This window comes from Carya illinoinensis, chromosome 4 (assembly GCF_018687715.1).
Source record: "Carya illinoinensis cultivar Pawnee chromosome 4, C.illinoinensisPawnee_v1, whole genome shotgun sequence".
In the NCBI taxonomy this organism is placed as follows: Eukaryota; Viridiplantae; Streptophyta; class Magnoliopsida; order Fagales; family Juglandaceae; genus Carya; species Carya illinoinensis.
In genome coordinates, this window is record NC_056755.1 from 13,936,431 (window position 1) to 13,960,966 (window position 24,536).

General features: G+C 38.4%; 1 protein-coding gene across 3 annotated transcripts; it reads right to left on the reverse strand.

Moving 5' to 3' along the window:
- Positions 1-37: 37 nt before the first annotated feature.
- On the reverse strand, positions 38-24,361 carry LOC122307303 (CLIP-associated protein-like). Of its 3 annotated transcripts, none has more exons than XM_043120092.1 (21): positions 23,665-24,361; positions 23,077-23,232; positions 22,925-22,987; positions 14,256-14,324; positions 10,810-10,975; positions 7,838-7,999; positions 7,520-7,617; positions 6,691-6,765; positions 6,541-6,609; positions 6,378-6,463; positions 6,175-6,292; positions 5,773-5,871; positions 5,330-5,687; positions 3,407-5,076; positions 3,166-3,267; positions 2,151-2,255; positions 1,931-2,005; positions 1,780-1,848; positions 1,579-1,647; positions 1,266-1,367; positions 38-472 (listed from the first exon to the last, which is right to left on the reverse strand). In XM_043120092.1, the coding sequence occupies exons 1-21, from the start codon at positions 23,995-23,997 to the stop codon at positions 308-310; spliced, it is 4,209 nt and encodes a 1,402-aa protein (XP_042976026.1). In that variant the 5' UTR covers positions 23,998-24,361; the 3' UTR covers positions 38-307. The 3 variants fall into 3 exon arrangements, with proteins under 3 accessions (XP_042976026.1, XP_042976024.1, XP_042976025.1); XM_043120090.1 differs by having other exon boundaries at positions 3,407-5,160; positions 23,665-24,355; XM_043120091.1 differs by having other exon boundaries at positions 3,407-5,160; positions 7,838-7,996; positions 23,665-24,353.
- Between the last annotated feature and the right edge of the window lie 175 nt (positions 24,362-24,536).

The following is a 24,536-nucleotide window of genomic DNA, read 5'->3' on the forward strand; positions in this document are numbered from 1 at the left end:
TATGAGCACACCACCAAAACAAATCTAAAGTAGGAGATTTTCTTCCAAAACCTTCTTCTCCATATCAAAGATTATGTTCTAAGAATTTATATTACAATATCGGCACCATATAATACAATGCAATATTTGCTACCACACCAAAAGCACTGTTCCTCCAGAAACCATACAAACAAATAAAACAAAAGAAAATAAAAAAAGGGGAAAAACAAAGAAATCCCACCTATGCATTGCATCTCACACAATATACAAAATACACAACAATGAATAAGCTAACGCCCATGACCAACAATATCCTTTAAAATCAAACTCAGCTATCATGACTAGCATCTACTGCAGTGCCTGTCCTAGCTTGGGAGATTCGATTAGCATATATTGTAACCAACCGCAGTTGTGTGCTGTTAAGCCCCTCCAAGTATGGCAAGAATGATTTTCCAAGCATGATATAAATATCCACCAGACAGAAAACAACAGTCTGTGCCACCCAAGATTAAGAAAAAAAGAAAAGACAGTTAGAATTAGGCCAGAGGTGGGGTGGGGGGAATTACTGAACATGTTGAGAGCTTTACAATTAGGTACCAAGTTATTTTCTAATTTTCAGAATTCACTTCAATATATTGAGTGAAATGTGATAAATTTGAACAAGTATAAAAAGGTGCATTGCGTGTCAAGTCTCACATTGATTCTTACTAAGTGGAACTAGACTTCTAAATAAATCCAAGGACCTTCAACTGTTACATTGATTAGTCACTTTGAAGTACAAGTGCATATATGACTAGCACTTTTCCTTGGGTCATTACATTGATAATGGGAAAAGGACAAGATTTGAGAAGCATAAAATAGAAATATGGTCAAATGAATTTGTGTTGTGATTAGTTTGAACAATGCTCATTAAGGGTTGGTTTGGTTACATAAAACCAAACAATCTCATCTCATCTCATATAATGATTATAACTTTTGTAAATTCTCATACAAAATATAATAAACAATTCAACTTTTTCAAATCCCAAAACAAAAATAATATTAAAAAATTATATTTTAACAATTTTTATTCAACTTTCAACTCTCATCTCATCTGTGTAACCAAACGAGGCCTAAATATTGTATATGAACCCTTCCATTTCTCGCCAAATAGCTCAGTTCTGGGGATAAGTATGATACATGCCATGTGATTTATATTTTTTACTCCACTTCTCTCATTTCAAGCACACAGATATAGTGCATCAATGCATATTCTCAAGTGCAGATAAAAAATATATATATGGTACCTTGCGAACATCTGCACTCTGATTTCCAAACGCTTCAAAAAGAGCAGGCAAAAATGAGGTTAACTGAGCCATCAGCTCCTCTTGTGAAAGCCGACCCACAAGCTGAAAAGAAAACAAAGAGTCTTAACAAAAAAGTGTAGATAAAAATTGCAAAAAGAACTAAAAGATAAATGGTGCAAAAATAAGGTCACTTGATTCCTCATTTGAATAGACAGGTGGTCCGCATGCGTTAGAAAACTTCTATAGGTCTACAATTAAAATCAATTACCTAGTGAGACACAAAATCAAATGACTGGATGTTCCAGGGAAATACCTTGGTCAAACAGTTTATGCAAGTAACAAGAGTTTTCTCATCTTCAGTAACCAATAAAGGAACAATAACCTGCAACATCATTAAATGCGAGCATCTCTATTATGATACCATAAAATACAGGTCAACACTCCTTTTTGTTGTTGGGGCGGTGGAGATGAGAGAGAGAGAGAGAGAGAGAGAGAGAGATTCCAATCCACATACACTTAAACATCGGAAAGGATCATACTGAGACAATATAATAGTCAAGCAGTGCTCTGCTTCATTTGAAACCTGAATGTGAAATGGAAAGAATAAGATTTGGAAAAGTAAGCAAGTGCAGAGAAAATGAAATATTTCAACAGAAATTAGTTACTTTTGGAACAATATCCGTCGTAACATGAAGCAGCTTCTCAATCACTATCTCAACAGAATCTTCCATTGCATCTTTCTGGAAACATGAAACCACAAAGAAGAAAATAGGGGATGAAGGCAGTATGAGATACCCATCAGCAGGAAAAAAGAAAAATGTAAAGATAATTAAAATTTAAAATAATATGAACATCAACAGCAAAGAATCAGTATGCGTAACAAACCTGGTTTTTAAGCATCTCAATAATCAATGCAAGAGAAAGTTCTCGAATTGAGGAGTCAGAATCATCTGACACCTCAAGCACAACCGTCAGAATCTGATTGAAGTACTGCAAATACACAATAAAACAACCATTGACATCAAATTACATATATCTTAAGATGTTGCTAAGTTAAAGGTGACATGATACCTTAAGTTCTGTTTTTCACAAGCACAGAGATAGTTCACATAAAAGTACAGCCAACTCTACAACTATGCTACAACGAAAAGGTAAAATAATGGATAACAAAATGAAGCAATATGGCCGCATGTGCTTGGCCGAGCATCACCCAATGAAAAATTCCATGCTATTTATCTAATCAAAGATAATAAATAAACCCCATTAAACATGATAGTATATCAAGACTGTATTTCTAGAATAAACCTTATTCTAGAATATTTCTAGCTGTCAGTTACTGCCAAAATGGTTGAATTAACTGTTCTGCAGAATAAGTTCAGAAGTACTATTAAGAAATAATGCTTAATAAATTAAGTTGCTCAATTATGACCAAGAAACAAGATCTTCTCAAGATAGTAATATTCAATAGAACAGGATACATATTGGCAGGGAGAGTAGAGTGTTCTAAAGTAGATTAGATTTATAGGTAACAGCCTACTACAGATAAATTAATTTTAATTTCCAACCAAAAAGATACCATAATAAAGGCTCCAAACCTTACTAGAACAAGAAAGTGGATTAACTCGAGACACATGAAATTCATTTGAGAATACAATTTCTTCTGCCTGATCACTAGGAGATTATCATCCAATCTAGCTTTCGTTCTAATAACAAATGGGTACACTCCTAATTCTAGCTAGGTGTTTCTCCTGTATACGACCCATGCACATGGACTATGCGTATTGATATTATCAATGAAATTTATGATTATCAATCAAAAAAATAAATCGGTACACACACTAGCATGCATTAACTTATGAAGTACACCATAATCACATGCAAGCATGAAAATTGAGTATACCTTAGTCCAAATTGAGTGATCATTAGCCATGGAAGCTACAGTTAACTGCTGAAGAGCACCACGCTTACTTGCTGTAGGGCTCTCATTATTCCCATTACTTATCTAAATAAAAACAAAAGTAACCTTCACCATTAGTGAAATCTTCTTAAAGTTATATAATCAACATTAAAAGATGCCGAAGGAAATCATTCTGAGAAAAATGTAATGAAAAGTTTTACACTTCAGATATCACAGGACTCACCAGATGAAGAATTTGAGGAATGCTTAGTTCTGTGTCTGGCATACCACTAATATCAACAGCTTTTGGTTTATAATGATTAAGGTCAAACTCTGTTGGAGCTTCATTGGCATGGCTCAAGAAATCTGCATTCCCCAAGTGGTCTGACTTCATCAGACCATTGTTGTCAGGATGAGTAGACAAACCTTCCACGTTAACATTATTATCAACATTTTCTACTTGGCTTGACCAAGAGCCTACATCCTGACCAGTAGCATTGACTGTGTAAGATAGCTCCTTGGTTTTGGAACCAAGACCATCAGCATTAGAACCACTATCAAAACTCTGACAAAGGTTCTCGTGAGTTTCATCGAAAACTGCTTGACCAATATGTCCGGTGGAACCCCACTTCCTCCCACCATCACTATCAATGGAACCAGCCAAATACCTACTGTAGAGATGACTCTTTTTTGATGCACCAATATATCCTTCTTCAGAGGATGTTCCAACAATATCAGATGGATCGTAAGAAGACTTAGATCGCTGTCGCTCTTTCTTGTTCTGCAAAGAGTTCATTAGGTCCACTTCAATGCGAGGAGTGTACTGTTTAAGGGATCGTCTCAAGGAATTTTGCTCTTCAACTGATAAACTATGTATAAAATTCAGGACTGCTGTTGAATCAAAGTGGGAGTAAACTGATATAATGCATGTAATCGCTGCTTCCTTAAGCTTAGTGTTCTTGTCATGGACCAAAGGAGTCAATTTAGCAAGCCATAACTTGAGAATACCAGTATTGCTATAGCCTTCAGAATTCATTGCATGCTTGTTAAAGGAACTGATGGCAAAATCAATAACAGCTAATTTGGCCTTTGGTGATCGCTGTTCATCTAGTGACCGGAGCAAAGCCGGTAGAAGAGAATCTATACTGTAAGTTTTGCTTACAATTTCCAAAGTTGTAGCGCATGCTTGCCTAACTAACTCTTTTGGGTCAATCAACCGTGAGAAAACATGAGGTAAGATCCTTTCAACGTAACTCTCAAACGGCTTCCGGCAAGATGGAATAATATCTGCAAGTGTTAAGAGAGCAGCCTGTGCAACTTTATGGTGGGGATCATCCAAGTGCTGGAAAAACAACTTCATTACCTTCTCGAAATTCTGGATTACTTCTTGAATACCTTTTGGGCCTTGCTGCAGCATGGACCGAAGATAATTGAAAGCAGCAACCCTAGCAGACCAATCAGAACTTGTACTGAGTCCTTCACTCAGAGCATCACTAAGTGATGCTGGACCATCTACATAATTTGACATCTCCCCAAGTGACAGCTGGCTGTCATCGAAACTCTTTCTCCTGCCTGCAGACATCCGTCCAGAAACATGCTTTCTTAAAAGCGGCCTCTGAAAATTGGGAACATAACTGTTCTGTGATTCCCTAAAGTTCCCATCTTTGTACGGCGTATCCACGTGCTGCCTGTCAATGTTGGGATTCATAAATCGCCTAGCCTCCCTCACGTCATTATTCTCTTCAGAAGCCCTCTTAGCTGAGTATGATGAAAATGCCGGCAAAGGATCTGCCACATTATTTCGAGATGACACTTTACCAGAAACTTTAGAAGCTTGAATCTGGGTTATGATGTCAGACAAAACTAAGCCGCCATTTCGGTTACCACCTTTGCTGATACCAGAGGCAGCTGACTCTGGCATTAAAGAGTTTGAAGTATGGTTAGAAGCTGGGACAGCAGGAGGGAAGGGTGGATCACGAGATGATGGAGGGTCAACTCCTGCACTAGGGGCAATAAAAGAAAAATTTACCACTCACAAGCTGTTCAAACATTAACTATATTATACAGTTAATCAATACTGCATCATCGCATGAGTGATGAGTTCATAGAGACTTGACAACAATTTTGGAATGAAAGAAAAATATTAATAAGCAGAGTAATTTGGTACCTAGATCCAAACTTGATGATCGGAGTGTTGAAGAATTATGCCTCTCCGACAAATCCAAACCTCTAAGCATGCTCTCAATGGCAGTGACCTTCTGTTTGCTAGCATGCAAAACACTTTCAAGACTCCGTTCACTACCTTTACCATGTGACTTTGCTTGTGACAGAAGAAGACCAGAAGACAGAGACGTCCCTGACTGAATACTTGAACTTCTGTCCATTGCAACAATAGCAGAAGTTCCATACCCAGGTAGATTCGAGGGAGCAGAAGATTGAGAGGTAAATGGAGTCAGTGCACCTCTATCACGGATGGAAGGAGAAGCATGTCGCCTATGCATGCCTCCATCCTCTTCGTTTATTATCTGAGCAAAAAGATTCATTTCAAGCAATGGAATTTTACCAAAGAAATCAAGCAGAAACATCCCCAAGGGGAAAAGAAATATTTACCCTTTGAATGACAGGATCGAACAATGAAAATAAGCGCCGGGAACGCTCAGGCCAAGTTTTTGCAAACATTCTGTAGCACATTCTTGCAGTTGATCGTACCTGCAAAGTTGAATACATTTGGCATTTATAATTACTTTCTCCGGGAATTATTTGGATAACTATATATTTTTTAATGTAGCATGTGTATACATTTAAGGGTATTGGAATGAGTATGTAAGACAAAGTGAATTCTTCACTACAATTTGAAAATTAGCATTCAATTATAGAAAGCTGAAGGTGCCCAAAAAAATCAAACAAACATGATTCACCACCAAACCATGCATGCCAACCCAAAAACCATGGAAAATGCACGTCTAAGTCACTGGAACATAGCAAAATTATAAGAACTCCAATCACAAATACCTCACTCATTGCATCTGCGACACAACACCTTATAAAATCTTCATAGAGATCGGCTGATCGCTGTATTTCAGGAGCATCAGCCCAATATTCCAATATCAATAGTGCATATTCACAACACCTACCATACAAAAGAATAATAAAAGTGAGTGAACCATGACACATACAGCTATATTATATAAGATTTTAAAAATGGTTAGCCATGCCTTGCACGAAGTATTGCACTACGGTCATTTTTTGCAGAATCAGCTATACGAGGGAGAACACGGGCAACTTTACAATTGCGCAACATCTGTAAATCAAAAAGGTTCAGATGAAAGAAGAAAATACAAAATAACAAAGGAAAAAAAAAAAAGAGTTAGGCATTACCGTTTTTATGCAATTATCTGAAGACTCTGAAATTACAAGTACAGTGATCACAACCAGCTTGAAAAGAACCTGGTTATTGCATCATAAGATTATTAGAAAACTTTCATCATATTAAGATTGCTATAGTCAGGAAGAACAAGTTGAACTTACGGGAATGAACATCTCGGCACATGCCTCAAAATCTCCCAACAGCTCCTTCGACAAAAAGCATAATAGATGGCACGCCTAGAAATGATGAATTAGAGGGAAATAAATATACAAGAGCTACATACAACCACAAAGATTTTAAGAGGGATGGAAACAGATATGGATTGGAATGGAGGTGCTACTTGGTTGTAGTGCAATTTTTCAGTCTTTTTTCATACTGTAGTATGACCAAAAAATTTGGTTCTTCTGAAATTTCACCAAGACATTGGCCATGGAATGGTATAGATGTTCCCTTCTTTTTTTATATAAGTAAAAAGATATTCTATTGATATTAAAATAGGCATAGCCCAAGTACACAGGAAGCATACAAGAGAATACACCCAGTTAGGAAGTAGTTACGGATACAAGGTAGTACGGATTAATGCATATTTTAGCACACAAAATACAGTTTTTCCCCTCTTGGAATTTATTTATACAGTAGCTAGTGCCAATCAAAAGATATATCCCAACAAGGCATGAATAGAAACAAAGTATCAATGGGAAGTAGAGATTTTTAGTTCCAGAACTTAAACTCAAATTTGAGTTCCGGCAATATGTTCAAAAGTTCAAAACACTTTAGTCAACAGTAAAAATCAAAAGGCATTCCACTTGAAATAACAAAAACAATTACGAACAACATTAAACAACCAAAACTCATAGATAAGAAACAGAAACTTCAATTCAAATCTCCTGAAAAGAAAAGGGTGAGCAGGAAAACATACTTATTTTTTTATAAGTGGAAGGGAAGGAACATACTAACCGGCACCTACAATGCATGAAAATGCCAACATACCTGCTTCACTATGCTGGACCTTCGATCAGATAATTGTGCGCTTAGAGGGCCAACAAGTTGCTTCAAGAGTCCCCGGAAGCATGGATAGTCAGTAGCACCTGATGGAGAAACAAAATAATGATGAAAAATTATAGTAAAAAAGACACTTTTATTCATCAAATGAAATAATGATGACAAATAATAAACATTCTTTAATTAATCAACACTCTGGGAATCTAAATGATTAACAGAACATATCACTTTAGGAGAATAGAAAATGTTCAAACAGATGCACGGACAAATGTGCAAGCAAAGAGACAAAGAGGATGGTAAACCAACCTCCAGAAACAAGGCCTTCAACTTTCTGCATTGCAGCTATCCGAATAGACCAGTCTTTTTCTGGTACAAGTGTTGAAGCAATTTTCTCAATTTCCCGTATCAGCTCCTTCTCTGAGTACACTTTAATAGGTTCTATAGGCTTTTCTGTAATATCTCCTTCTGCTGCACAGAAATGGCGCTCACAGTAATAATGTCACCAGTTACACAGAGAAGGCAAGAATATATCAATATCTAAAGAAATGCCCACAATGTGAAAAATAGACTTTGCAAGTAAAGTATAATGAATTTTTTCAGAAATGCCCATATGCTTCACATATGATTCAACATCTTTTATATAGCAACAAAAAGAACAAAGCAAAAAAATTACAGATGATCTAACATCAATAGTAAATCTGGGGGAAAAAAAAAGGCAGCCATCAACAATTCATTGATACATACATTGAGATATGGTTGAATATATATATATATATATATTTTTAATGTCGGGAACCTCTCCAAAGTAGGACCCTTCAAACCCACCCCTGCAGAGTAAACCCTGGTTCTCATACACAGCACCCTCGGAAGTTTCTCTACATGAAACTGGTTAAATCGATGGCTTTTCACCGGGGGCCAAAGGATTGTTTGCACCCAAGAGATGTTGAACCTTGGACTTTAAAGGAAGTGATACCCCAAGACCAAGGCCTTCACCACTTGGGCCAACCCCTTGCGGTTTATGGTTGAATATATGATATAAAAATTCCAAACAGTTACAATCCACCTCTACAGTTGCAGGGAACACAAATGCTTGGGTGAAAATTCAGTATTTCCATCAAATACATAATATTTGACCATAAAAATTCATACAAAGAACAAGAAAAATTCTTAATATTTCCTTAGGTCGCTGGTTCGAATCCAATAGGTCGGAATTATTATTTTCTTTTCTACTTATCAAAACAAATATTATTTTCTTTTGTTTTTACTTGTAAAAAAATTAAAAAGAACAAGCAAATCAGTATTGAACAACAAAAATCTAAGAAGGAAAAGTACAAGTCCATATGACATTTTGCAAATATGAAAAGAACATCTTCTAAGGGCCATAATTGCAAGGACCATTAAACTCCAATTTCAAGTAAGGTGACCTTACAATGCTTTTTGTTTTTTTATCGGCACTGGGTGTCCGTGAACAGCATCCCGACTAATCCCAAGAGTACACAGGCCTTTGGCAAGGAGTTTCCCGTAAGTGCATTTCGGGTAACTCAAGGGGAAAATCCCCCAGCCCGATGGCCCCTAAAGATTATTTGCACCCAAGGGGATTTGAACCTTAGACCTGAGGGGGAGCATGCCCAAGCCCAAGACCAAGACCTTTTACCACTTAAGCAAACCCCTAGGGGTTTGGGTGACCATGCAATGCTACGATTGTCAGTTTCATCTTTCCACAACTAAATCGCTCACATACATTGGGAATATATAGATAAGTTTGCTTACAATCACAACTTATCAAAACAAGTTTGTTTACTATCACAAAATATTGAATACAAGCTTTGCAGGATGGTGTTCAAATGAGGTGAATGGATCACATGCGGGTGGCATGGGGGGAAGCTATGGGAGCATATAAGAAGAGGATAGGAGATTTTCTCTAGACACACTCGTCTTGTAGTGGTTGATGGGTCTAGAATCAAATTCTAGTATGACCTATGGTATGGTGACGGGGTTCTCAAGGAAGCCTACCCAAAAATCTATGGAATCGCATAGATGCAAGAAGCTTCAATTGCATATCTCTTAGAACTATCAAATGGATTTCCCCAATTTATTTTTATTTTTTATTTTTTATTTTTTTTTTTTATCAATAAACAAGAATTCTATTGATGATAACAAGCATAGCTTGAGTATAAAGGACATATAAGAGTGAAAAGTAAGTTTCTTCATAACCACACAAGATTGGAAAGTTGATGCCTTCAATGAGTTTTACAACCTTTTATACTCTACTAGAGTGGGTGGGAGAAGTAGATAAGATCTTCTGGCACCCTTCTAAGAAAGGAAATTTACCGTCCATTCATTCTATCATTCCCTAGTTATCCAAAATTTGAATCCATTCCCTTGGAATATTTCAAAGACTAAGAGCATGTTTGGATTGAAGATGGTATTTTGAGTTTTGGGAGTTTTGGTACATTTTGATGAGTTTTAATGCCATTGTATATTTGGGAATAAAATCATTTTTTACTGAAAAAATGTTTGTGCCTTTAGAGATAGTTTTAGTTGCCAAACATGGCCTAAGGCACCCCTACAAGTAGCCTTTTTGGTGTCATATGTGCAAATAGAGTGGGGAGACTACTGACCATCCACTACTTCACTGTGAGGTAGCCATGACCCTATGGAATACTTGCTTTGCTAGAGCAGAATTAGCTTTGGTGATGCTAAGGAGGCTGGCAGATTTCCTCACAAATTGGAGAGGTCTACATTGCAATCAACAATTTACAGCAAAATGGAAGATAGTCCCTATTTGCCTATGATTGTGTCTTTGGAGGGAAATGAATGAAAGAAATTTCGAAGATAACGAGTGGTCAATGGATGAATTAAGAATTTTCTTTTTCAACACTTTATTCCATTGGACAATTGTATTAGGCTTTAATGGTTTGAGTATACATGACTTTCTTGTAACAACTACCAATCATGCCTAGGTGTCGCTCTTGTATAGGTCCCATGTACATGGGTTATGCATATCATTCTCATAAAAGAATTTATTGTTTACCATTAAAAAAAAAAAAAAAAAAAAGAAAGATTCCATCATCTTCTCTAAAAAGAAACAATATAACCACTACTACCAAAGATGCAGACAAACTATTGTTCAGACTTGTAATTTGAAAATAATACCGTTCTGACGATGATTTGAAAAGAAAAAAAAAATGTTCTACATAAGTAGAAGTGCCGGAATATCATTTATCATACAATATAAAAGCAGAGTATTCACAATATCTGAGGAAAAGGATCCTAACCTCCAAAAAGAGACATCTCCCTTGATGAACTCTTGGCCTTTGGACTACTTCTCTTGGGATTAAGGCTTGCTGATTTAATCTCTACAGCAGCAAAATTACCTGTAATTCCATCTGAAGAGCGAATTTGTGGTTCTATTCTTTCTAACCTGGCATTGATATCTTTTACCTACAGTTACATTTTGTATCGTAAGCTAATGATCAACAGATGGGGAGAATATATCTTGCACCCTCTAATTAACACACGTTTTCAAAATGTACGCTAAACTTCAAAAAAGTGAGATATTGTACCCTCAAACTACTGCCAACTGCAAATGAATGAATGAAAAATATGTAACATGACATAATTGTAATGGTTGGATCTTAGTAGAGGGTGCACGTTACAATTTTATGACAGTTGGAGGATGCAATGTGTATGTAACATCCGATCCTAAAAATATGCCCTATTTATTTATTTTCATTATTTTGATTTATTTATTTTTATTATTTTAATTACTTCCGTTTTTTTTTGTCAGTGGATCTGTTTTAGAGGGTTGTTTTTCTGTTGGGAGTCTCCTTATCACTTTAGTTATCTTCAATTTCCAGTTTGAATAGATTCCTAGATTAGAACCAACACTTCAAATTCAAACTTTATCTTTATCTCCAGATCACTCGTGCACCTCATCCTTTTCCTCTCTATAAAACCCACAAGACCCTCAGAAGGAAAAACAGATAACATTTTAAACACCAGCCCAGTGTAACTGCCTCTGCAACCAAGAAAACCACCCTCACAGCCAACCAACTCGCCGGAAACAGCCACAGAAAGTGCCGACCAGCCCGATCCCGTCGAACCCACTCCCTTCCGGTAAGCCCACGCCGGAATCTTCTCTCTCCCTTTCTTTGTTTCGGTTTGACAGATTCTCTCTCTCTAACTCTCTCTCTCTCTCTCATGTCGCACACCAGACACTGTCGGCCTGCTTGTGCCTCTGTGACCAGTACCAAGACCCACCAGCACCTTCATTCTCCTTCTCTCGGTGAGTTCCCATTTCCATCGCATCACTGTTTTCCTTCATTACTCTCTGACCCGTGTGTTCTCCAGAAGGGTAGCCACCCTTTAGTTTCTTAATGGGCCCTTGGGCTTTAAGCCCATTCGGCCAGATGCCTGGTTAATCCTTAAAAGGACTGTTTTTTTTTTTTCACAAGCCTTGGGCCTTCCTATCTTCTAAAGAAGCTGTTTTCACAAATTAGTATATTGTTTTAAAGTGGACTGGTTGTGTTTACAGAAACTATTTTAGCAACTTAAATGGGTTGTTTTCTTTATTTGAGGCTGGGCTGAAAGTTAAGTCAGACCAAGTTTTACAACTTGTTTTTATTAGAAACTATTTAAAGTGATTTAAAGTATGTTTTAAAGCATATTTTAATATATATTATTGAGCCTTTTATTTTAGTTAATATTCCCATTGTCTATTTAGATCAGATTTTAGTGAACTTATTAGGCTATACTTTAATTAGAAAACCAACGAATATGTTATGAGTTTTGAAAAATACTATCTTATGTAGTCTTTGTATAATAGAATAGTTATTAAATTATCTCTTTGGTTTTATTTTAAGTATTTAGAATGCTACGACACGTTTTTCTAGAAATGTTAGTGACGATTAGTGTCTCGTATAGGTCACAAGCTACGACGTAAGATTTTGGAAGTAGCGCTAAGAGGTAATTAGTATGATCATACAATTGCATGTATACTGTAAATTCTCTAATAGTATGTGAAAATATAATGTTTTTCTATGCTATGCTACGAGCTAAGTCAAGGTTAGATTCCTTTTTATGATCTTGGATGAATTATGACATTATGCTTGTATGAATGAAATGTTGTGTGATAGAGTAAATAATTCTAAAATCATATGGAAGCCATGAGATGTTCATTAAGTCAACTATGCCATATAATAAAGTAGCTAGATTATGTATGCCATGCTCATGTAGTACCTAGATCATGTATGCCATGTTCATGTAGTGATAGATCATATATGCTATGTAATGTCAATTAGATCAAGTATGTTATGTAAAGTTCATATAGATCTCAGATCATGTATGCCATGGAATGTTTATGTTTAGATCACATTGTGCCATGTACAAGAATATGCCATGTATAAGGATATGCCATGTTATGCTATGCCATTTACAAGTATATGCCATGCTAGAAAAGTTCATGATATTAAATAAGTTCTCATGCATTAAGAAAGATAAGATGTTTAAGGGTGACACGGACCTAAGCGTGTCCACCACAAGTTATGTTAAGACGATGCCACGGACCTAAGCGTGGTTCACCATATGTTAAGTGAAATACGGACCTAAGCGTATTTCACTTCAAGTTACGTTAAGGATGACACGGACCTAAGCGTGTTCATCACAAGTTAGGTTAAGGGTGACACGGACCTAAGCGTGTTCATCACAAGTTATGTTAAGGGTGACACGGACCTAAGCGTGTTCACCACAAATTATGTTATGCGGTGCCATTGACTCAAGCATGGTTCACCTTATGTAAAGTGAAACATGGACTCAAGCGTGTTTCACTCCATGTCATGACAAGTTATGGGGTGCCACGGATCCAAGCGTGGTTTACCATATAATAAGTGAAAGACAAGATAAATAAGTAAATTATGCATTTACGTTTATATGTTCGCCATGATCATGTATGTTTTCGCTCATGTTGATAATAAATAGACATGCTAGGAGAATCTGTGAATGATAAATGTTTGTTTGAAGAGTCTTTCAAAAATTAAGTCTTGTTAAGTTATATTTTACGGTATGATATACTATTTACTGAGTATTCGACTCATTTTTTTTTGTTTCTTTGTTTGTTTGTTCTCTTCTATGTTTAAATGTTACATATGATGATTGTAAGGTCGTAAAGCTGGAGGACCAGGGGTAGACCTAGTGCAAGGATTTATTTCTTTTATGTTTTTATGATAAAAAGTCACGCGTAGGGTTAGTTTATGTTTTTATGTTACATTTTCAGTTTTTAAGTTTTCAACTAAACAATTATGTTCAGTTTAATTAATGTTTTCAATAAATGCGATATTCCAGGATATGAATCTCTTTACCGGGCTATATATGTATGTACGTTAGTAACATCTCTATCCTACGGGATTACAGTGTAGATTTTTGTAATTTAGGGTGCGCATTGCAAAACCCATGTTAGTTTTTATTTTATATATAAGTAAACATAAGCAAAACGCATGTTAGGTTAGGGAGTGGGAAAATTGTATTTCCCCTTAAAATACATAATAGCCTACTTTCCTGGTTAAAAATGTAAAGCAACAACTAATCTTACACCTAAACCTTTATTGCATATAACATTATCTAAAATTAGGCGGAAAAAGTAGCCAAAACATGCCATGCAAGATATAAAATATGAAGGAAAGGAGACAATAAATTAAGATGGAAGCATCCTTCATTAGAAATTCACCATGGATGCAGGAAGATGGTGACGCTGAAGTTCATCACGGAATTGAGTCCCAGCCTGTGTATACATCTCCTACAAACAAACAAACAGAAAAGCTCAGACTAATTTGTCTACGGTCCATCACATCCATATTTTATTTTATTTTTTATTGGTAAAAAGCAAATTGAAGATAAAACATTCAGAGTGTCTGAGCTCAGACTAATACGGCATTAACCTTCAGAAACATAGATTTCCTTATCATTTCATGCAACACATCAAGTTAACAAGTATACACATACAACAGCATCTTGCCTTCCATTAAACATCCATTTATTACATTCTTGTCATAATAGACTGTAGAACTGCCAAACCATTATTTTTACCATAATAGGCTGTAGAACTTCAGAAGAAGGCAATTTGAGGTTAACTCATTCTATGACATACTGAACCTAGAAGCTCCATGGCCCTTTCCTTGGAAAAAACCACATGGTGGAACAAATCTCTCTCAAGACTAGCTTTCTTTGTATGGACAATTAGCTCTAAGGAAGATTTTAATAATGAATAATCAGGAGGAGGCGTAGAAAGGTGATAGATTGGTGTATTTGCAAGAAGAGTGGAGAAGTTACTAGGGCTTTGTGGATATAATCTTTCACCTTTTAGGGATTGATTGGGTGATGCCCCCAACAAGTAGCGGAGTTAATGGGGGCATAGGGAGGAAAACTTCTTTTTTGATATGTAAGAAATAAATTTAATACGAATGAAATAGGTATAGCCCATGTACACAGGAAGTATACAAAAGAACACCCAAATAAATTCTAGATTAGGGACAAAAAGTCATGAACATTGTTTCCATCAAGTACATTGGTTGAGAACCAAAGCATTAAGGTGTGCATAAAAAAATTCTGAAGCTCTGCCATTGTGCACTCCCTATCTTCAAAGCACCGCTCATTCCTTTCCAACCACGTACACCACATGATACACAACGGAATCATCTTCTACACTGTCGCCACTTGAGGATGGCCTTGAATCTCCTTCCAACAAGCCAGTAAATCCACCACCCTCGATGGCATTAACCAATCGACATCAACTCTTCTAAAGATCTCATTCCACAGCCCCTTGTCACCTCACAATGTAATAATAAGTGATCCATAGATTCTCCATGCCTTTTACACAAATAGCACCAATCCATCACAATGAGTCCCCTCTTCCTCAAGTTGTCTGTGATCAAAATCTTATCAAGAGAAGCAGTCCATACAAAGAAAGCTACATTGGCAGGCACATGAGACCTCCAAACCCTCTTCCAAGGGAATGAAACATGGCTTTGTGTTGTCAAGATCTTGTAGTATACCCTGACAGTACATTTTTTACTACCATTGACCCTCCACTACATCTTATCCTCCTATGTCGTAGTGTTTCCCATGGAGTATAACAACCTGAAAATTTCTGAAATGGTGTGCAATTCTCAATCATGAATATCCCTATTAAAAATGACATTCCACTAGTAAGAACCATGAGAAAATACCTGCATATCTGCCACATAAGCCTCACTATTAGCTGCAATACGATAGAGTGCTAAAAATGTCCTATGAAGAGGGCAATCTCCACACCAAACATCATGTAAAACCTAATTTTGGAACCCTCTCCAACCACAAACCGGATATGACTTTTGAAACTCTGTCATCCCCTCCTAATAAATTTCCATAATCCCACACAATTACCCCCCCCCCCCCCAAACAAAAAAAAAAAACCAAAAAAAGAATGCTCGTGCCTAGAGTCAATAATCTCCTTCCATAGTGAATCCCCCTCTAAATGGTCTCCATAACCATTTCCCCAACAAAGCTTTATTAAAAGTCCTCAAATTGCATACTCCCAAGCCACCGTACGAAATTGGGGAACAAACTTTGTTCCAATTAACAAGATGGAATTTCGTTTCCTCCCCCACTCCCCCTACAAAAAAGCCCGAAATAATTTCTCGATCCTAGTCACCACCCCTACAGGCAATGGAAATAGAGATAGGAAATAGGTGGGGAGGTTAGTTAAAGTGCTCTTAATTAAAGTGAATCACCCCCCTTTTGATAAATACAACCGTTTCCAACCAGTAAGCATTTTCTCTACTTTCTCCACAACCCCATCCCAAATAGCTTGAGCCTTAAAAGTCACCCCCAACGGAGTCCCAAATATTTTATAGGCAAAGACACTTAACAACCCAAGAGACGCACCAAGCTGTTGATATTGGGCACCACACCCAACACAACAATCTCAGACTTACCAAAGTTCACCTTAAGCCCCGACACTACTTCAAAACATAACAAAAGTACTCGCAAAGTTTGAATCTGGCCATGATCCGCTTCACAAAATAGGAGAATATCATCTGCAAATAAAATATGTAAGAGTATGATAGGGCCACTAGTGCCCTTACCCACCGAAAACTTGGAAAGAACCCCTCCTCCAACAACTGCATTCACCATACTGCCAAGTGCCTCCATAACAACAACAAAAAGAAGAGGAGACAAAGGATCCCCTTGCCTCAATCCACGTGAATTGTTAAAAAATAAAGCAAGAATGCCATTAACTAGCACCGAAAAGCGAGCGGTAGAGACACAATGTCGAATCCAAGAAATCCACCTATCACCAAAGCCACACCTCCAGAGCAAGTACAAAAGAAAATCTCAATTCACATGGTCATATGCCTTTTCCATGTCAAGCTTGCAAAGAATACCTAGAACTCCTTCCCGCAACCTATGATCAAGCACTCATTGGCAATAAGAACCGAATCAATGATTTGTCTCCCCCGAACAAATGCATTTTGAGGCTTAGAAATAATTTGTTCCAAAACCGAGCTAAGCCGATTAGCAAGGACCTTCGAGATGATCTTGTACACTTTGCTCGCAAGGCTTATGGGGCTGAAATCCTCAACTGCCATAGCCCCATGTTTCTTGGTATAAAAGTGATGAACGTCGCACTGAGGCTTTTCTCGAACTTGAAAGAATGGAATTATATAAAAACCTGCATAACATCACATTTCACAACATCCAAACAAGTTTGAAAGAATCCCATCAAAAAGCCATCCAGGCCCTACGCTTTGTCCTTAGCCATACCACGAATGACCTTATAAATCTCATCTTTGTCAAAAGCTCTTTCCAACCAACTCGCACTCTTTGAATCAATAGACTCAAACAATAAATCATCATGCTTCGACCTCCAACAAGCCGATTACGCGAGGAGATTCTCGTAATAATGCACAATATGATTTTCTAATTCAGCAGGGGAAGAGAGCACTTGAGTACCTGATTGAAGTGTCTCGATAGCGTTACTGCGTCTATGTGAATTAGCCACTTTATGAAAGAATTTCGTACATTTATCACATTCTTTTAACCAAAGGGCCCTAGATTTTTGTCGCCACGAAGTCTCTTCCATCAATAACACCCTCTCCAATTCAGTCACAACCAAACTCTTCCTCAATAAGGCCTCCTCCGAGGTGTCTCCCATCAATTCCCTTCCCTCTAACTCCTATAATAACTCCATGAGGGTAGTCTTCTGATTGTCAATGCTACCAAACACTTCCAAGTTCTACTTCTTAAGATCTTGCTTCAAAGCCTTAAGTTTACATGCAAGAATGAAGCTGGGAGTACGTGTGAACTGATAAAGACCACCAAGAACGCACCTTCTCTACAAAACCATCAGCTGCTAACCACATATTTTCAAACTTGAAATACTGGCATCTTCCATGGATACCTCCACAGTCTTACACAATAGAAAAATGATCCGAGCACATTCGGGGCAACTGCTTTTGAGACAACTCCGGAAAGTAGGCCTCAAACGATGAAAAGATGAGGAACCCATCCGATTTCAACCATCCTGACTATTTGACCAAGTGAACTTGCCCCCGAGAAGAGGGAGATCCATAAGGTCCAAATCAAATACAAACTCAGAGAACTCTTCCATGGCTAACGAGTTGCGATAATCCCCCAAACGCTAACTAGGAAAGTGAATAATATTGAAATCTCCACCCATACACCACGGCACCTCCCATAAATAATATACCCGCCAACTCCTCTCATAGTCTTCTCCTATCTCTATCCAAGTTTGGCCCATGTGTGCCCGCAAAAGCCCATTCCCATCCATCTATAGTATTTTTAAATAAATTAACAACCGAAAAATTCCCAACACATTTCTCAATTGCTTCCACCGCTCTTTTATCCCACATTTAAAAAACACCACCAAAAGCACCCAAAGAGGCCAAATAGGACCAACCCACATACGAACACCCCTACAAACTATGGATGATTCTTTCATCAACAACCCGCAATTTTGTTTCTTGAAAACACACCACATCAACCTTCCATGACCGCAATAAGGATTTTATGCGAAGATGCTTATTGCGATCGTTAAGCCCCCGGCACATTCCACGAAAGGATCTTAGGCTTCATAAGTACAAAGAGTGCCCCTTCCCATTCAATCTATCCCTTCCCCCCCCCCCCTCGCTTCAATTTTTTTTTTTTTTTTTATAGGTAAACAAAACTTTATTACTCAAAGAATAGGCCTAGCCCAGTATATACAAGAAACAGCCCTTTTAAGCGACCGCAAGAGAGACCAGAAAATCATGAAGGACCATTCCATTGAAATCAACAGCTATGGCCCAATTACAAAGCGTACTAAAGAATAAAGCCAGCAACTCCTCTAGCAGTAGCTCCTTGTCTTCAAATGTCCTCACGTTCTAAAACACCACATGATGCAAGTGGGATCATCCTCCAAACTGCTGATATCTAGGATAGACCTCCTATGTTGGGCCAGCAAGCCAAGACTGCCACCATGGTCCCCAACATGGCCCAACCCAACTCTACTCTACTAAGCACCTCATCCCACAAAGCCCGTGCAATCTCACAATGCAACAAAAGATGATCTACCGACTCGCCCCCTCCCTTACACGTACAGTACCAATCTGCTATGATAACGCTCATTTTCCTCAAATTATCAGTTGTGAGGATCTTACCCAAAGCGGCTATCCACACAAAGAAAGCCGCCTTGAGGGGCCCCTTATGTCTCCATATCCTCTTCCAAGGGAACCGACAATTGGGATCTTGAGAGAGAGCATTATAGAAGGAGCAAACCGAGAACATTCCTTTCCGGTGAGGGACCCACCACAACCCGTCTTCTTGTAGATTGCTTGGCTTCACAGAGTACAAGAGACTGTAAAAATCCACAAAACTGTTCATCTCCCAATATTGTGCAACCCTGATAAATTGATATTCCAATGAAATTGCCCACCCGATATTCCCATAACATTCGCCACTGAAGCCTCTTTGACGCTGGCAATTTGAAAAAGAGAGGGAAATAAATCTTGTAAAGTCGTATCACCACACCAAATATCTTGCCAAAATTTAATCCTGGTTCCATCCCCCAACTGAAAGTGGGTGTGCCGAAGAAAGACCGTCCAACCTTTTCTAATATGTTTCCACAACCCCACTCCACCAACTCCTCTAGCTTCTTTAGTACACCACCCCCCCCCCCTCTCCCAAATATATCACCATATTTGCACCCGATCACCCCTCACCACAAGGCTTCCGGTTCCTGAATATATCTCCACAACCATTTACCAAGGAGTGCCTGATTGAAAGTCCTCACATTTTTAATACCCAGACCACCATTGGATATAGGACGACACACCATTTCCTACTTGACCAGGTGATATTTGAACTCTTCCCCCAAACCACCCCACAAAAAGTCACGTAATTTCTCAATTCGGCTTGCTACTCTTACTGGAATAGGAAAAAGAGATAGAAAATAGGTAGGAATGTTAGAAAGAGTACTCTTAATCTTAATCAATGTGAGCCTTCCTCCTTTCAACAAGTATATTTTCTTCTAACTCGCTAGCCTTCTCTCTATTTTCTCAATCACTGGCTCCCAAGGGAGGGACAATCTTGCCCCTACCCCCAATGGAAGACCCAGTTATATCAATGGGAGGGAAGCTACCTTGCAACCTAACGAACAAGCCAGTTGCCGTAAATCTGGCACCACTCCAATTGGTACCATCTCGGACTTGTCAAAATTCACTTTTAACCCAGACACTGCTTCTTAATTAATAGAACAAGTGAGCCTTTTGAGTTCCTTATCTCGCTTTGTGGATGACTTCGAGCAACCATCTTCAATGGCTACAAGGAGGGCTCTAAACTGTTCTTCAAAGCCTACACAAGAAACCCCAATGCATATTTGTATCTCCTCTACCTTCTTGAACACCCACTCTAATACAAACAATTATGGGTTAGGGCTAGTGTAGTGTGCATAAAGGAGTTGGTTCATCATCACCCCCCCCCCCCCACCCCAACCAGAGTGCCCGTTGTCACAAGTAGCCACTAACATTTTTGAGTCCCTCATACTCGAGTTTGATATGATATTAGTATAAAATTATTAATATAAAAACCCCTAGCCCTCTTTAATATAGTGTGGTAAACTCATAGAAAAAATGGTGGCTGAGACGGAGAAATTCTGGACAGCAATTAAATCAGTTTTATGGCTGGTTTGATAGGTGATTGGAAGCTAACAGTTAGGGAAGTTTCATGGTATTCTAGGAAAATAGATTGGTTTAAAATAGCAAAGAAGGAAGAAACAAGATGGTTTTAGAGAAGATGTGTCCCTGAGTAAGGATTTGATTTGAGAACACATGATGTTTGAATATCATGCAAGTCAAGAGTTAGTGGTTAATATCAAATACATGAACTTCAAACCAGCCATAAACAACTAAAAACGTGTGTGTAATGAAATAAGGGTAGTGGCTTGAAGAGTGTACATACATTTCACCCCTTTATAGGGTAAACACCACATAAACACCTTACAAGAAGGTCAAGAAACTTCTAGACGTTAAAGTAAGAATAACATAAATGAGCTGCCATTCAAAGGTAAAATGTAATGCAAAGAAATCTTTTTTTTATATCTAAGTAAAAATAACTTTATTAATGAGATGTAATGCAAAGAAATATTTGATTTCCTCCACTATCTTTGTGCTGTTCTTGAAACTCCAATTGTATCTTTCTTACAATATGCATCACATAAAACAGATTGGGGTCATTATCCACAAGATCCTATGTTGATCACTCTCAAATCTTACTCCCCATCATGCTAATAAATATACCACCCGTCTATGCATCACCCAATCTAATCCAAAGAAGACACGAACATGCCACATAGTTCTAGATCTCACAACGAGGTAATAAATGATCCATGGTTACCCCATACCTCCAACTCCAACACATGCAACACCACTCCATTAACACGAAATGCCTCCTAGGTTTTCCAAGGTAAGGATCTTCTCTAGTGTAGCCAAATAAACAAAGAAAGCTACTCTTAGAAGAATGGCCTTACTCCTCCGGATGGATTTCCATTAAATATTAATGGAGAGGTTCCCCAACATTAAAAAAAATATATATTAATGGGAGCACTTCGACAAGCATTTTGAGATGCATTTAAGCTGCATCCAATATTCCTATTGTAACGCCCCAATGAAAGACCCAAACCACATAGCCTATACTCCAAAAGGACTAATCAATGATACAATTGGAACATCATTGGAACCTTATAAAGAGTAAGAACTTCTCCTTCCCAAGCAATATGGGATCTCATACACCACTTACCCTTAATCTTATCATATAGGGGTATCATAATCTAGCCCCCTTAAATTCCCAACTTCCTCGTCGGGCTTGTCCATTGTAGGTGATACAGCTCAAGTCCCCCATTTCTGGTTGGGATAGGCCCTAATACCATTTGTAACGCTCCAATAGAAGGACCAAACCACATAGCCTATACTCCAAAAGGATTGGTCAAAGATACAATTGGAGCCCCATTGGAACCTTATAAAGAGCAAGAACTTCTCCTTCCCACGCAATGTGGGATTCCATACACCACCTACCCTTAATCTTACCACCTACCCTTAATCTTATCATATAGGAGTATCACACCTATAATTCAATTTTTTTTTTTTTTTTGATAAGTAATAAAAGCTTCATTAAGATAAAGATGGGCATAGCCCAGGTACACTGGAGGTATACATGAGCATACACCTATTTAAGAACTAGAAACAGAAGCAAGAAAATCATGGAAGCTTAGGCCATTAAAATCTAAAGCAATGGCCCACAGAAAAAGAGTCTTCCATAAGAAACACCAAAACTCTTCCGAGGAACGTTCATGATCCTCAAAAAGTCTCTTGTTTCTTTCATTCCAAATACACCAACAAATACAAATTGGACACCTATAATTCAATTTTTTAATAAGGATAAAGTTCAACATAGACTATGAGCAAGATTCTACAACTGAAAGCAATGTCAATTCAGTACCATTTACTCATTTAAGGCTCTTTTAGTACTTCTTTCATGAGATCCTCCATATAGAATCTAGAAAAAAAGGCATAGCCCCTTGAAGATGAAGCTGTCGAAGCTAAACCTTACTGAGATTTGCCCCAGTAGTTGCCCCACCTATTATATCTATTTCAAGTGGAAAAGGAAAAATCGAGTCCTTAAATTTATAGGATGAAAATTTAAATTTCAGCCAGATTAAAAAAAAAAAAAGTTACAGCAATTATAGTTGTGTATTAAGAAAAGGCAAATCGAGCACATAGAAATAGCAGTTTGATGTAAAATGCAAACAAGCAAGGCCAGGCGAGAGTTGATATAAAACAGCGCACACCAAAGGACAAGACCAACCTCAATACACAATATAGCTGCCTCTCTAACACCAGGATTTGGATCATTCAACATCTGCAAAATCTGATAATTGAAGAATTTATAAACATGGTCTGCTTTCCCCGAAAAGTCAGAATAAACACAAAAGACTGCATTGTTGTCAATGATTATACCGGAGGAAGAATAGCCCGCTGAAGAGGAAGCTCGGTAGCAGCAAAAAGACCAATTGCAGATGTGACGGTACGCGCAAACTCTTCTCGAACCCTCCAGCTTTTGTGCGTCCAGGCATAAGACCCTGCCCTTTCAACAATTATCGTTGGAGAAGAAACCTGCAGCACAATTAGCCCCCATATTTTAGCAATAAACATCTTGCTCGTTTTACATTAAACATTCCTAGAGTTAGCTTATCCATTGATGTTATGAAACCCCGAGAACTGATGCTTTTTTAGAGATTGAACTAATTAACGCTATTTGGAAAAGTGTGCCTTAGCCTAACTTGCAATAAATATTGGAAAAGGCATACCCCAAAAAATTGCGTAGCAATCGAAAATGCCTAAATTTGAATTGGATATTTGCTTAAACGGGCTTAAAACAGATTTATTTTAATTTGATCATAACCAAACAAATTTATGACAAAAATTCAATCATATCCAACACCTTTTGAGCCCACATCGCCTCAAATTGCACTCAAACAACCATGCAATGCTTTAAAATTCAATCTCACGCGCACACGTATCAATGTAGGCAGCCAGGAGTGGTACCTGCATTAGAGTGAGCAAGAGCCGTCGGGCGGCGTCGCGGACGGACTGTTTGGCATCGCCGAGGCGGTCCACGACGGCAGGGACGAGGCCGTTGAAGTGAAGCTTGAGGTGGTCTCCGGAGAGGACGGCGGCGGAGTCCAAGGCCTGGAGGGCGCCCTGAGAAACCTTAAAGTTGTTGTCCTTGAGGAGATCCATGCAGCAGTCGACCAGGGCCGAGGTCTCGGAGGCAGTGAGGCTCTTCCTGGAAGCTTCGAGGACTTCGTGGAGCCGCTCCACCCCGGCCATGCGCTCCTTGGTATCCTTGGCACGCGCAAGCTCCAAGGCATCCTCCATTGTTGCTCGGATCTGGTGCGATCCGCTTCAGATCTGAACGCGATTCGCCAAAATTGAGAGCATAGAAGAGGAGAGCGGAGACAGGGGGGAGAGAAAGGCTAAATGCAGTGGAAATGTTGCTGGTGGAGCAGTGAGTGTAAGAGTGAGAGAGAAGGTAGCTTCGCTGATTGACGGAGGAAGATTGATGAAGCGAATGCCATTGTGGTTTGGGGGCACGATGGTTGTGGAATTCACCATTTGTTTTCCTCCAAATTTACCGGATATACCACTGTCCCTTTGTCGGGCGGGTTTGCCCGTATTTTTTGACATTCATTTTTAATAGGTAGTTTATGTGGTGGCCCAGATGGCGATGGGCTTTTGGGTTTGTGGCTCCGAATTCGGAGTTGGAACTCTGGTGGGGTCTTTTCGTAATGTCAGTAAAACTTGGGGGAACATACCAGTAGCCTTCTACTAGTACTGTATAATCTATATTTATGAGGTTCTTTAGACCTTTAATGGCGGAATGGAGAAAATGACGTGCCACTTTGTAAATTTTCGAT

Excerpts from the sequence above, each read along its gene's own strand:
- LOC122307303 (XM_043120090.1), bottom strand. The coding sequence starts at position 23,997 with ATGGAGGATGCCTTGGAGCTTGCGCGTGCCAAGGATACCAAGGAGCGC. Across the intron at positions 10,976-14,255 it reads ACCATCTTCCTGCATCCATG|GTAAAAGATATCAATGCCAG; the intron begins GTGAATTTCTAA and ends ATGTAACTGTAG. Across the intron at positions 5,872-6,174 it reads TCGCAGATGCAATGAGTGAG|GTACGATCAACTGCAAGAAT; the intron begins GTATTTGTGATT and ends TCAACTTTGCAG.